This window comes from Delphinus delphis, chromosome 18, assembly GCF_949987515.2.
Source record: "Delphinus delphis chromosome 18, mDelDel1.2, whole genome shotgun sequence".
Classification (NCBI taxonomy): Eukaryota; Metazoa; Chordata; class Mammalia; order Artiodactyla; family Delphinidae; genus Delphinus; species Delphinus delphis.
This window is the reverse complement of record NC_082700.1, coordinates 18,115,224-18,129,246: the sequence shown is the minus strand read 5'-3', so window position 1 is coordinate 18,129,246 and position 14,023 is coordinate 18,115,224. Positions and strand designations below refer to the sequence as shown.

Below are 14,023 nucleotides of genomic sequence, written 5' to 3'. Positions count from 1 at the left end.
TAGTCACATAACAGCACTTTCTGTATGTCAAAAACAAAATCACATCCTCGTTCACAGCCATCTTCTGTCTTTTCAATCTTCTTAGAAAGACTAAGTCTAGCTTTTCCAGGTCTCTTTTTGTTTCCAGCCTTTATCTAACTATGGGCCCTCATTAAAATAGCCAAAACCTTCCTGAAAAAACATGCAGGAAAAGATGTACGTGCCATATGTACAATATTCTTTTTTGGATAAAACAGAAAAAAAAGTAAGATATAAATTTTAATTTCCTCTAGTATAGTAGACTAGAAAGATCTGTAAACCTATTTTGAAACAACTATCTTTTCATATTTAAAAAAAAAAAATCCTAGTGATTTTTGAATTTCATTTTCCTTCACTTTATTACAATCACTTTCAAGTCCTGTGTAGTTTCCAGACGGCACTATGGCTCAGAGCAGCTGCGTCTCACACAGACCAACCAGTGTGGCTGGCAACAGAGGCTTTGGAAAGCTTGCTGCCCTTCCTCAGCATATACTGCTCCCCAGAGCCCTCCAGGACGAGAACCCACAGGGCTGGCAGTTAGAACGCTTGCTCAAAGGCTGAGTGCCCCTCGGCCTTTTCTCCCAGGGTAATAATCCCAACATTTGGGCAGATGCCTGGCTTTACCCAGAGCCTCGTCCAAGAACATTATGATTTCAATCCATCCTGGCTTCATTCTAGGACCTTCACCCCCGGGAGCCTCCCAGGCAGCAGTGGGGGAGGGCACGACATAATTCCCCACTCCCAGGACCTCCCCTCGTTCACAGCCTTGAGGATGAAAAAATGAATAAGAGCAGGAGTTTGGCCTCCGGCCACCGTGGCTTTGTACCCCAAGTCTAGTCCACATTGTCTGGGATAAACTGCTCAGAGCCTCAGTTTCTTCAAATATAAAATGGGAATGACTCTGGCTGTGGTGAAGCATCAATCAATAACGTGAGGTGTTTCTATACTGCCTGACAGGCGGCCCTTGGTCAATGGCAGTGAGCCTCACTGGGAGGATGGGACAGCCAAGGACAGGGGAAGTGGGCGTGGGGCCTCTGGGCACCCTGGGGTGCCCTCCGCCTGGGGCTTTCCCTGTTTGGAGCAGTGACAAGAACAGAGAGGCAGGACATGCAGAGGAATGAAACCGACCAAGGAATATGTGGCACCTTTTCATTTAGTCAGTCTTTATTTAAATGTGTGCTTTTGAAATAGCTTATTAAATATGACCTTTTCAAAACCCAATTCTCACAATATTTACAGTGACTTTTATGCAAACATATTTTAACTGTGAGCTTCTTGCTCCCTCTTTCACGTTAATAATCTACAAATTTGTATCACAGCAAAATCCCAGCTACTTCATTTATTGCCTTTTAGACTAGTTTTCTTTGTGAGGTACTAAGCTAGGATAAGGGATTGCTAGGAACGAGCTGATTCAAGCTCAGAGGAAATAAAATATGTTTTATTTATCAAAAAAGAATTATAACAAGACCTTGCTTTCCAACTGAAAACATGTGTCCCATGATGTGTGGAACAGTATTTAAGCAATGAAATACATTTCCAATGGTCATTATTGCGCCGCCTTCTTTTTTTAAAGAAATATTTACACTCATCCCTCTTAAACAAATAAAATCAGAAAAGTCAAATTTGAAGAGATTATGGACTGTCAGGGAATGTTATAAAAATAATCTGACCTCAGTGACTGAAGAATGAAGGTCATCAGACGGCCCGGCACTGACCAGAGCTGCTGCAAGAAGGTCCCGCAGGCCTTGCAGCATCTGCCTCAGGATCTGACGCTGGACACGGAAAGACACAGCCAAGAAGGATGAAACCGCACCAGGTGATTCTTCAGATGCTACATCTACAAGGGCACTGATCCTGGAGAGGGATCTTTCCCTCTCTGGGTGGAGAAATATCTGGTTGAAGAACACAGTACCCAATGTTGTAAAAAGTGAAGATGCCTATTGAAGCCATAACTCATGATTTGGAAACAGAATTATGAAAAAAATACAGATTAACAATTGTACCTTTAATGTCTTGTAAATAGCGCTTAAAATTCCGTTTTATACACTTGATGTCTGAAAACAAACCATGGCCTTTTTAAAAAAACACAAATTAATTCCTTAACCATCCTAGTATGCAAGAGAGTATTTGAGACCAACATTTTTATAAGTTTTCTACCTTTTCACTGAGGATTTTGATGTGAAATTAGAACGACAGCTTATTAGAAAATAAAGTGGAGAAAATTTTTAGTCCTTTGAGGATTTTTTTCATGCATTTAATCATTTGCGCTTCCAACGGCAACGTTCCCTTATTTATAAAGGCCTGTGCAACCCTCTGGACCCATGGTTTTGCACACGCTAGGCATCTCAATGCAATGATTCCTACTCTAAAACACACTTTCACCACAAAACTTTTTTCCCATAATGAGAAGTATGAATGAAATATTCCAAACATTCACTAACCCGACAGAAGTCTGTGGGAAACAGCAGTGATTTTCGCTAGAGCTGTGGTTCTTACCCATCTGTTCCAAGTTCTCAAGTTAGCAGGTCCTACCCTGTGGGTGCTCTACGCCCATGACTCTTGTTAGTCCATCCTGTCTGGACTTAGTTGGTCCCATGCTAACCTGGTCAGAGTGGAGGAGTGTGTGTGTCTGTGTGTGTACCATGAGTTGGTCATGCTGAGGAGATCCATTGGGGTGGAATGTGGGGCAGTAAGCAGAAAGGTGGGCATCAATTCCCTAGGAAGTTAGGAATGAATGATTACAGTTAAAAGATATAGGCAGGGAACAGAATACGTAATGACTGAAAACATGGATCTTATTTTCTTGGTACCTTGAGAAATTTGTTTGTTCAAGTACAGATGGGCAAAACAGTTTTGTACGTCTTGCCCCCATGCTCAGTTCTCTAAGAATTTAATCTTCTTCGAGGACTCAGTGACGCCCATTCTTTGGGCTCCTACTACTTGGTGGCTCGTGGTGACTGAGGGCTCAGGTCTGCAAGCCCACAGCCTTGTTGCCCTTCATCAAGAAAGGGTTAAAATTGCTTCTATGAATGTCTAAAACAATGGCTCTGATTTCACATAAATAATCACAGACTCAATTAAGATGAATATATTATTCTAAATTAATTTTTTTCTTTCAGACATTTATATTCCATCTACCCTGAACAATGAATTGAGAAAACAATAGCCACCTCCAAAGCCTTCCCAAGAATGACTACTTTTTGAAATGACACTTTTTGTACAAACTGAACAAATGAGACAGTGACGGTGGCAGGAAACTGGGTGAGACTTCAAGGCGCCGTTTTCTTCAAGTCTCGAATCTGTTTAATCAAGTAGTTCTTCTCATCGGTGAACTGCTCATCGTCCGTCCTTTCTTTTTGGAAGCTGCTCAGAAACTCGATGAGTTTGGGTTGGTTTTTTAGTAGAATCTCCACAATAGGCTGTGCTTTGTGAGGACTGGCCACAAACACCTGAAACATGAGAAACAAATACCTAGGACAAGGAATGCACATCAGGGAAAACACGGATCCCACCTGTGTCTCATTTGTTACATGTGTTAGTAAAATACAGAAAGCCCCAGATTATACTTCCTTATTGAGGAAAATGAGTCATTCCCCATTCATATCCATTTTCTACAGAGAATATACAAATATATTCAATATATTTAAATTATATATGTAATCATATATTTAAAATTACCATTATAACTAAATATGTGATTATAAAATTAAACAAATACATATAATTCTATATAATGAAATAGATAATATATAAATATAAAACCATATATATATAAAAATTCAATATATATAATATATTGAATATACTTAATATATGCATCTGGCTCAAAATTCAAAAAGGACAAATGTGAAAAGTCCCCCTCTCACCTCCTCTCCCTGGAGGTCACCAATGTTATTATTTTCTTATGTATGTGGAGCTTTAAAATTTATAACTGCCTAGGTCCCACCTCCCAGAGACTCCAGTTCAGTAGATCTAGAGGGGAGGTCTGTCTCTCTGTATTTTTATAAAGTTCCACAAAGATTCTTATGTGTACTCCTAGTTGAAACCATGATCCTGGGCTAATAACTCAGCTGTACTATAAAAGACAGTGACAACTGTAGTAACAGGACACAATAACTCAAAACTATAATGCTGGGACTTCCCTGGTGGTCCAGTGGTTAAGACTCTGTGCTTTCACTGCAGGGGGCGTGGGTTCCATCCCTGGTTGGGGAACTAAGATCCCACATGCTGTGAGGTGTCGCCAAAAAAAAAAAAAAAGAAAGAAAAAACCAAGCATATTAAAAAAAAGAAAAACTATAATGCTGACTGGTACAGTATTTTGCAAAGGACACACTTCCTAGTTAGATGCTATATATATAATGACATGAGCAGAATATCCATAAAACTGTTGACTGCTATATAGCTCTCTGGTTTCATGTTCTGGGCTCCCCACTCCTCAGAAGGGCTGAGTGCTTCACCACCAGCCCCTCTGCACACTGCCCCCTCTGCACACCGCCTCCTCTTCCTGAACCTCCAACAGTGCACAACTCTACTCCGAGCACACTGTGGCCAGTGATCGGTTATGGAGACAGTGGGAGCTACAAGGTTGAACCCTCAAGGTTCCTCCAATCCAGCAAGCATGAGGAAGGAAAAACTACACCAGGATGTAAAGGACCTATGAGAGGGAAATGAAAAGCTGTGGAGGTTCAAAGGAGGTGGAGATAACATTAGATTTCTGAGTTTGGAACAGGAAGGGCTCATGGTGTAGGTGAAATGAGAGTTCATGAATCAGATTTTCTCTTTTTTTTTTTAATATCAGTTTGGTAGTTTGTGCATTTCTAGGGATTTGTCCATTTCATCTAGGTTATCTAATTTATTGATGTACAGTTATTTGTAGTATTCTCTTATAATCTTTTTTATTTCTACAAGGAAGTTGAATCAGTAACCAAAAACCTCTCAACAAAAGCCCAGGACCAGATGATTTCACTGGTAAATTCTACAAACTTTTAAAGAAAAATTAACACCAATCCATTTCAAATTCATCCAAAAAATAAAAGACAAGGGAATACTTCCTAACTCATTCTATGAAGTCAGCATTACCCTGATACCAAAGCCAGACAAAGCTATCACAAGAAAACTACAGATCACTGTCCTTTATGAATAAAGATGCAAAAATCCTCAACAAAATACAAGCAAACAAAGTCCAGAATAATATTAAAAGGATTACCTGCCATGACTAAATGGGACTTACTCCAGAAATACAAGCATGGCTCAACATAATAAAATCAATCGATGTAATACACCACATGTACTAGACTGAACTGCATCCTCTAAAAAGATGAATGTTCAAGTCCTAACCCTTGGTACCTGTGAACATGACCTTATTTGGAAATAGGATGTAATCAAATTAAGATCAGTTCATACTGAGTTAGCTTGGGCTTGAATCCAATTACTAGTATCTTTAGAGGAAGAGGGAATTTTGGACACAGAAACACACAGAGATACGCAGAGGAAAATGCCATGTGAAGATGGACACAGAGATTGGAGTTATGCATCTATAAGGCAAGGAATGCCAAGGATTGCTGGCAACCACCAGAAGCTAGGAGAGAGGCATAGATTTTCCCTGAAAGCTCCAAGAGGAACCAACCCTGTTGACACCTTGATCTTGGACTTCTAGTTGCCAAAACTCTGAGACAGTGACTTTCTGTAGTTTTAGGACACTTAGTCTTTGGTACTTTGTTATAGCAGCTCTAGGAAACTAAGATGACATATTAGTACATTGAAAGAAAATCATATGATCATTTCAGAAAAAGTATTTGACAAAATCCAACACCTTTTCATAATAATAATAATAATAATAAACACTCAACATGGGACAACTAGATATCCACATGCAAAAAAATAAAGTTGGACCCTTACCTTGCACCATAAACAAAAATTAACTCAAAATTGATCAAAAAACTAAATATAAGAGCTAATAGGGCTTCCCTGGTGGCGCAGTGGTTGAGAGTCCGCCTGCCAATGCAGGGGACATGGGTTCGTGCCCTGGTCCAGGAAGATCCCACATGCCACGGAGCGGCTGGGCCCGTGAGCCATGGCCGCTGAGCCTGCACATCCGGAGCCTGTGCTCCGCAACGGGAGAGGCCACAACAGTGAGAGGCCTGCGTACCGCAAAAAAAAAAAAAAAGAGCTAATAAAACTTTTAGAGGAAAATATAGGGGTACATCCTCATGACCTTGTATTTGGCAATGGTTTCTTAGCTACAACATCAAAAGCATGAGCAACAACAAAAAAAATGGATAAACTGAGCTTCATCAAAATTTAAAAATTGTGTGTATCACAGGACACTATCAAGAGCGTGAAAAGACAATATACAGAATGTAAGAAAATATTTACAAATCATATATATGATCAACATCTAGTATCCAGAATATATAAAGAACTCATACAACACAACAACAAAAAGACAAACAACCTTTTTTAAAAAGGGGCAAAGGGGGACTTCCTTGGTGGTCCAGTGGGTAAGTCTCCGCGCTCCCAATGCAGGGGGCCTGGGTTCGATCCCTGGTTGGGGAACTAGATCCCGCATGCATGCTGCAACTAAGAGTTTGCATGCCACAACTAAGAAGTTCACAGGCCGCAACTAAAGATCCTGCATGCCACAACGAAGATCCCGTGTGCTGCAACTAAGACCTGGCACAACCAAAACAAACAAATAAATATTAAAAAATAAAATAAAAAAGGGCAAAGGACCTGACATTTCTCCAAAGAAGATATACAAATGGCTAATAAGCATGTGAAAAAATCCTCAACATCATTAGATCATTAGGGAAACACAAATCAAAACCACACTGAGACTAGGCCAGCTACAATTAAAAAAAAAAAAAACTAACAATAACAAGTGAGGAATGGAGAAATTGGAACCCTGTACACTGCTGGTGGGAATGTAAAATGGAGTAGCCTCTATGGAAAACAGTTTGGTAGTACCTCAGTAAGTTACACACTGGATTACCATAAGACTGAGCAATTCTGTTCCTAGATATATACTAAAAGAATTGAAAACATTTGTTCAAACAAAAACTTGTACATGAATATTCATAGCAGCACTATTCACAATAGCCAGAAGTCCATCAGCTGATGAATGGATAAGCAAATTGTGATATATCCTTAAAATGGAATATTATTCAGCCATAAAAATGAATGAAGTACTACTGATCATGCTACAACATGGATGAACTTTAAAAACATTATGCTAATAGAAGAAACTGGACACAAAAGGCCACACATTATATCATTTCATTTATATCACATATCCAGAACAGGTGAATCCATAAAGACTGAAAGCAGGTTAGTGATTGCCAGGGGCTGTGGGTAAGAGAAAGCGAGGAGTAGTTGCTGAATGGGTATAGGGTTTCCTTTTGGGGGGATGAAAATGTTCTGGAACTAGAGAGTAGTAACAGTTGTATAACACTGTAAATACAAAATGCCACTGAACTGTACACTTTAAAATGGTCAAAATGGTGAATTTTTATGTTATATGAACTTTACTACCATAAATTAAAATTGTTACTTATTAAAAAAAAGTACTCCAGGCTCGTTTACATTGTTACACAAAATGCCTGATGTTTACAGAACACCTAGTATGTTAGGAAATCACATACTGGAGCCAAACGTGTGGCTCCTCTGGCTACCATTAGTTTACAAGTGAGCTGCTGGGAAGTTTTAGCTAGGAACTGTCTGGCATTTGTGGTAACGACAGCAATAACTCATAACAGTCTTTATTCCCCAAAAATTTTTTTAGAAGATTAAATATATAGAACAAACTAAGCTTCTCTGTTTGAATCCAAAATAAATGTGAAATGTAGTGGAATTTGCAGACAAGGCATCACTGGATCAACTCTACTGAATCCGTACACTGTACAACAGACCTAAAAAAATGTTCAATTTGTTTTCAAGTTTAAATTTTTTCCTTATTTTTATTTTTTTATGGCTTCTGAACTCTGCTGCCTCTAAAGGTAGTTGCTGATTAGAGGTGACTAATGCTCTAATGTACAATTCCTTTGGGGCATCCGGGACACTGAAATCAAAGCTTGAGATGAACCTTTCATGAGGACAACCATTCTTGTTCTGTATACTTTTTCAGGTGAATTGTCAAGCTGGCCTTTGGATTTTGGAATAAGCTAGGGTGGAGCTTCTCGTTTTCATGGAAATGGCTATTGTGGCCAACTGCTAGGATCTGAGCAACAGAGCAGTACACTCAGACCCATTTTCGGCAATGGCCATGCCTGAGTTCCAGCAGCTCTGAGAGGTGAGCCAAAAGGCACTGGCCATCCCCACCCTCTAGGTTCGAAAGACAGTGGCAACAGCGTCCTTTGCTATTAAGGATGTTAACAAGGAAAGGAAAGAAAGATCAGCTCATAGCTGATCCCTAAATTCACGTTGGCCATATCTCTGGAAGAGGCAGGATCACAGAGACAAAGGTCTCCTGAACCTAGTATCTTAGAATTAGACTTTTGATTTTAATTTAACATTTTGCAAGTGAGGAAGCAGATCCAGATGGATTTGCCCAAAGTCACTGGTGGCAACCGAGCCACAACAAAGACCCAGGTCTCTTGACTTCCATGACTTCCATCTAGTCCTTTCCCATCATACCATCCTGTTCGCCAATAGCAGAGAAAACATGAAATGGCAACTCATTCAAGTCCTTGAACTTTTCAAGCAAGCTAATGAAAATTGGCCACTAATAATCTGGCAAAGACATTTTTAGTCATGTGTTCCACATTTTCTGTACTTTATGAAAGGTACCTGGGGAAAAAGACTATTAATAAAGAACTGTGAGAAAACTCTAGGACTCAGCTGTTACTTTTTCTAAATAACAAAATATTTTTGGCAAGTAAACAATTCAGTTTGCCCTTCAGTGCAACGAACATAGTTAGGGTCCAGAGTAAGTCCAGTTTATACACATACAAGTAAACAAGTGGTCAACTATTTTTAAATGCACCTATTCTGTCCAATAATGAGATGATCCAAATTCTGATCTCAGAGGATGGAAGTAGGTTATTTCTATTTTGCCACCCACTGAATACTTCCATAATACTGCATTTTGGAACCAAGTTATATGAAGCATGTTCTCATCTAGGATGATATATTAAAATTCTGTGGGAGCTGGAAAGACAAGACACACAGCCTTCTATAATTTCCTCAGTCAAAAGGCAAGGGTCTTAAGAGGGCCTATCATTTTATACTCTGCAGGCATTTTCCTGTCCTACAAGAGCCTATTTTTGTCTCATCCAATTTGTGTTTATTCTTTATTAAATAATTCTAACACAGAGAAGAGCACAGCAATAACATATGAGATTTCAAGTTCCCACCATAGAGCTCTATCATTTTTGCCAAACTTGCCTTCAGAATTTTAATAAAATAAAACATTACAGATATAATTAAAGGCTATTAGACATTTCTTCATGATATCATTCTCTTTCCTACCCCTCCCCTGAAGTGACTGCTATCTTGAATTTGGTATTTATCATTCCCATGCAGGTTTTTAGACTATAACTGTATATGTCTGAATCCATACATAGCGTTGTTTTGCATGTTTTTAAACTTTAAATAAATAACATCCTTTTAACATTTGCTTATCCCACTCAGTGTTTCTGATACTTATCTACACTGATCCATATAACTCTATTAATTTTAACCCATTACTATATGCTATTGTATGAATACATCACAATTTATTTTCCCAGTCTCCTGTAGATACCCATTTTTTTTTCCATTTTACAACATGCGAAACAATGTTGCAATAAACATTTTGGTACAGGATTCCTTATGCATGTGAGCAAGATTGTCCCTAGGAAATTGCCAGAAAATGAGATTTCAGGACTGAAGAGTATGGACACTTTCAGTACTTTATTTTGCTAAATTGCTCTCCCAAGTGCTTGTACCAATTTACAGTGTATGACCTACTGCCCTCCAACCTTACCAAAATTTGATGTTGTCAGACTTAAACATTTTTGTCAATATGAAAAATGTAAAGTGATATCTCGTTGATATTTTAATGGCCATTTCCACAATTACTACTAAGATGAGCATCTTCACCTATTTGTTGACCAATCAGGTTTCCTCATCTGTAAATTACCAACTTGTATGCTTTGCCTATTTTTCTATTGAATTGTTTGTCTTTTTCTAAATGATATGTCAGTTACATGTGTCACATTCTGTCCTGTTTTTCATTTTGTTTATGATGTCTTTTCAAAAAGAAGTGTTAAATTTTAATGTAGTCAAACTTATTTTCTATTATGTTTTCTGATTTTTAATTCTTTTTAAAAATTCTTCCTTCCCCAACATCATAAAAAGTCTCCTATTTTCTCTTTTAAAAGTTAAAAAATTTTGCTTGTCAAGTGTAGATCTTTACCAGAATTTATTTCTGAATATAGTGGAGAGTAGGGTTTTCTATACGAATAATCTATTACCCTAGAACCATTTATTAACAGTAACCCTTTCTTCACTGATTTACAATCCCCCCACTATGAAATATCAAATTTCATATTTGCACAGGCTTATTTCTAGGCTTTTTACTCTGTTTTGTTGTTCTATTTATCTATCTGTATGCCAATACAATATTGTCTCCATTTACTATAAATCCATAATAAGTCTTAATATATGGTAGGATGGATTTCCCTACCTTGTTTTCCTTGAAAATTGCCATAGATAATCCCAGGCCATCGTTCTACCTTACAAATTTTAGAGTCAGCTTGTCAAGTTCCAGGAAAAGTTCTGCTGGGATTTTGATTGTAATTAAATGAAATTCATAAATTAATTTGGGATTTGAACTGCTCTAGTGGTCTTTTGGACAATAAAGATGTGGTGGCTGAAAGATGGACTAAAATTGTTTTTTACCTCTCAAAGGAACAATTACATACCTTATAAACTGCCATGTCTCCCATTTATAGACTTATAAATTCAATCACTGAATATACATTATAAAGGCCAAAAAAAAAAAAAAAAGCCTGGAACTCTCTGAATCCTTAATTCTACTCTAGATACCTATCCTAAGAAAATAATCCTAAATATGGAAAAAATTAGCTGAATACATAAAATGCTCATTGTAGCTACAAATTGAAAATAACCTAAATATAAATGACACAGGAATATTTAAGTAAACTAGAGTAAGTATACTCAATGAAAAACTATAATGCCAATAAAACTACTGGCTCTTTTTAAACACTATATATAACAACAGTGAATTAATGTTCACTTACGGTATAGCATTGAGTGATAAAATTAGTGTATCAATTGTGTGTACAATGTAAATACAGCTGCAGAAAAAACCTTCAAATATGTGCACAGGAAAATAAAATTTACTAAAATCTTTACAATAGTTAAGTCAGGGGTATGGGATTATAGATTAGATTTCTTCCACCTACCCTACTTTAAACAAATCTATTGTTTAAAGTTTCTAGGAGATGATTTTATTACTCTTACATCAAAGAAAAGATATTAGAAAGAAAAAGCAGGTGTTATATGGACTACTTTTCTTTCAAAACGAATTAAAATATTTCTAAGCAAGTAACAAAGCAAGCAGTACTCAGTGTTTCTTTAGGTTTCACTTAAAGTTCAAAGAAACACTTCAGGCAGAAGCAAAGCATTCAAATTCTGACACAGGTTTTTGGCTTCAACTCAATCACTGATTATTTTAGTAACTTTTGGGAAACAGTATTCCCCTATTTTCTCAGTGAAAAAAATGAAAATATGTCGAGATATGGATTAGTTAGCAAATCTTTTAGAAAGAAATGGGCATTCATTAAAATAACTCTAAAATTTCACCTAAGTCATGCAAAACAGAAAGACTGCCTATTTAATTTTCTCTCAAGTATAAAGGAGGGTACACAGTAGGGAGTTTGCCATTTGCGACTGGAAAACAAATGCCCACATTATTTCTGCAGCTTGCACTTTACCTTAAAGACATGAAAGGCTTCAAACTGGATGTTGGGACTTTTATCCCGGAGGAGGTTCATCATCAGTTTGAGGTTCTCTGGCTTGCTGATGTACTTTGTCATGATGGCAAAGTTGTGCCGGTCCAGGATCAGTTCACCTAGCAGCTACAAAAAACACAGAATCAAAGTAGAATCTGTCCGAGAGTCGTCTTATTCAAAATATATCCCACTTCTTCACACCGGAAAACAAAATATAAATGTGAGTTATGAATGTTGATATGAAAAAAATTCAGAGTCCTTAAGTACATCTTAAAGCATAGGCATGGAAGCTGTAGTTATTATTAAGTTATTTTTAAACTTTTCATACAGTTTTGCTAAAGTCAGTGCTTAATGCATTTCTGAATCTTTTTTTTTTAAGCCAGTCATTGCTACTGCTTAAAAAAGCTTTCTCTGCTGCCCTCATCAAGAGCCAGCCAGAAATAAATTTATTATTTTCACCCCTTACTTTAATGTGCTTCCCAGTAATGTACTGCTCCTTAGGCATTGAGGTAGGATAAGAATAAAAAAATTGACTTAACAATTATACCTTCCTTATCTGAATAAATATACTCTAGTAGCTTGCTGGAAAAACAGGTTATATTAAGTGACTCTTACCTTCTCCCTAAATTTTATTACAAAACCTGATATAGAGCCAGAAAAAAACTCTGACCCTGAATTCATATGAAATTTAATATGTGCAGCAAGTTTTTATAAAAAAGTAAAGCAAAACATTTTCTGGTGACAAATTATTAATTCCTAAAATGCGGCATTACTCCATGTTATGAACTGGATGTTTATGTCCCTCTAAATCTATATGTTGAAATCCTAATCCCCAATGCGATGGTATTAGGAGGTGGGGCCTTTGGAAGGGGACTAGGACATGAGGGTGGAGCCATCATGACTGGGTTTGGTGCTCTTATAAAAGAGATCCCAGAATGCTGCTGGCACCTTGATCTCAGACTTGCCAGCACCCGGAACTGTGAGAAATAAATGTTTGTTGTTTAAGCCACCCAGTCTATGGTATTTTTGTTATAGCAGCCCAAACAGGCTAATACACTTCAAAACAAAATAAAAATACCAAGAGTGAGAATAGTTGAAGACCCCCTAGCAGCATATGGCTGAACTTTTATTCTCACTGTAGTGGTAGCAATTCCTAAAGCTTCAGCAACCAGGTGGCTGAAATGTACCCTTAACGTAATTTTATATATGATATACTTAATGATGACCAGTGTTGGATGTTAGATGGTCACCAGTTAGTCTCAAACATATGCAATAGCAATTGTGTAAATTTGTAGTCTTCATCTTTCTTAATCTCTCCTCAGCAACTAAAGCTAACTGGATACTCTCCTGGAAACTTTCTTTGTTCCTGGTTTCAAGGCCACCGCTTTCTTCTCTTTTCTTACCGCTTGAAGCGAGTTCCTATGCTGCCTGTTACTGATTCCCCTTCCCTTTAGGCACTATACATGCAGGGATTTTCCAAGCTGTATTTTATCTCTTTATCTCCCAACAATCTCATCTATGCCCGTGGCTTCAACTATGACATCCAGGGAGATGTCTCCCAAATCTATTATACATCTATGTTTTAATTTCCTTCCTAAACTCTATACCCACATTTTTAACTCCCCGCCCCCCACCCCAAGCCCTGGTTGAACACTTAGCTGGCCTATCACACTCAACATCTCTACAACCAATTCCCTTTCTTCTCCTTGTTAATAACATCATGATCTGCTAGTCCCCTGGGGAAGAGAGTTGAAATCTTTCTCAGCTCTTTTCCTTCCTTTACTCCTCATACCAAATCTATATCTAAGATCTGCCAATCTTCTGTTTTTAAATGTCTTGAACATCCTTCGTTCCATTTTTACTCACTCAGACCCTCCTACCTTCCATCTGGACTACTGCAACAGCACACACAATGGTCTCTTTTTCAGTCTTCACCCAATCCAACCCATTCTGCACATTATGTCAAATGAATCTTCCTGATGATCAGCCTTATTCATGTTACTAATGCCACTTATAACATGAATGAATAAACAAACAAGTATCTAGATTCC

The 14,023-nt window shown here is 37.7% G+C and overlaps 1 protein-coding gene across 2 annotated transcripts in view; it reads right to left on the bottom strand.

The window, feature by feature from the left end:
* Positions 1 to 1,166: 1,166 nt before the first annotated feature.
* CAB39L (calcium binding protein 39 like) overlaps positions 1,167 to 14,023 on the bottom strand; it is a 99,772-nt gene continuing 86,915 nt past the window's right edge. For both annotated transcript variants that reach the window (XM_059996183.1, XM_059996182.1), the window contains 2 exons: positions 11,955 to 12,098; positions 1,167 to 3,467 (listed from right to left, as the gene is read on the bottom strand). In XM_059996183.1, coding sequence (XP_059852166.1) covers positions 3,288 to 3,467; positions 11,955 to 12,098 — 324 coding nt within the window. In that variant the 3' untranslated portion in view covers positions 1,167 to 3,287. The remainder of the gene's footprint in view (positions 3,468 to 11,954; positions 12,099 to 14,023) is intronic.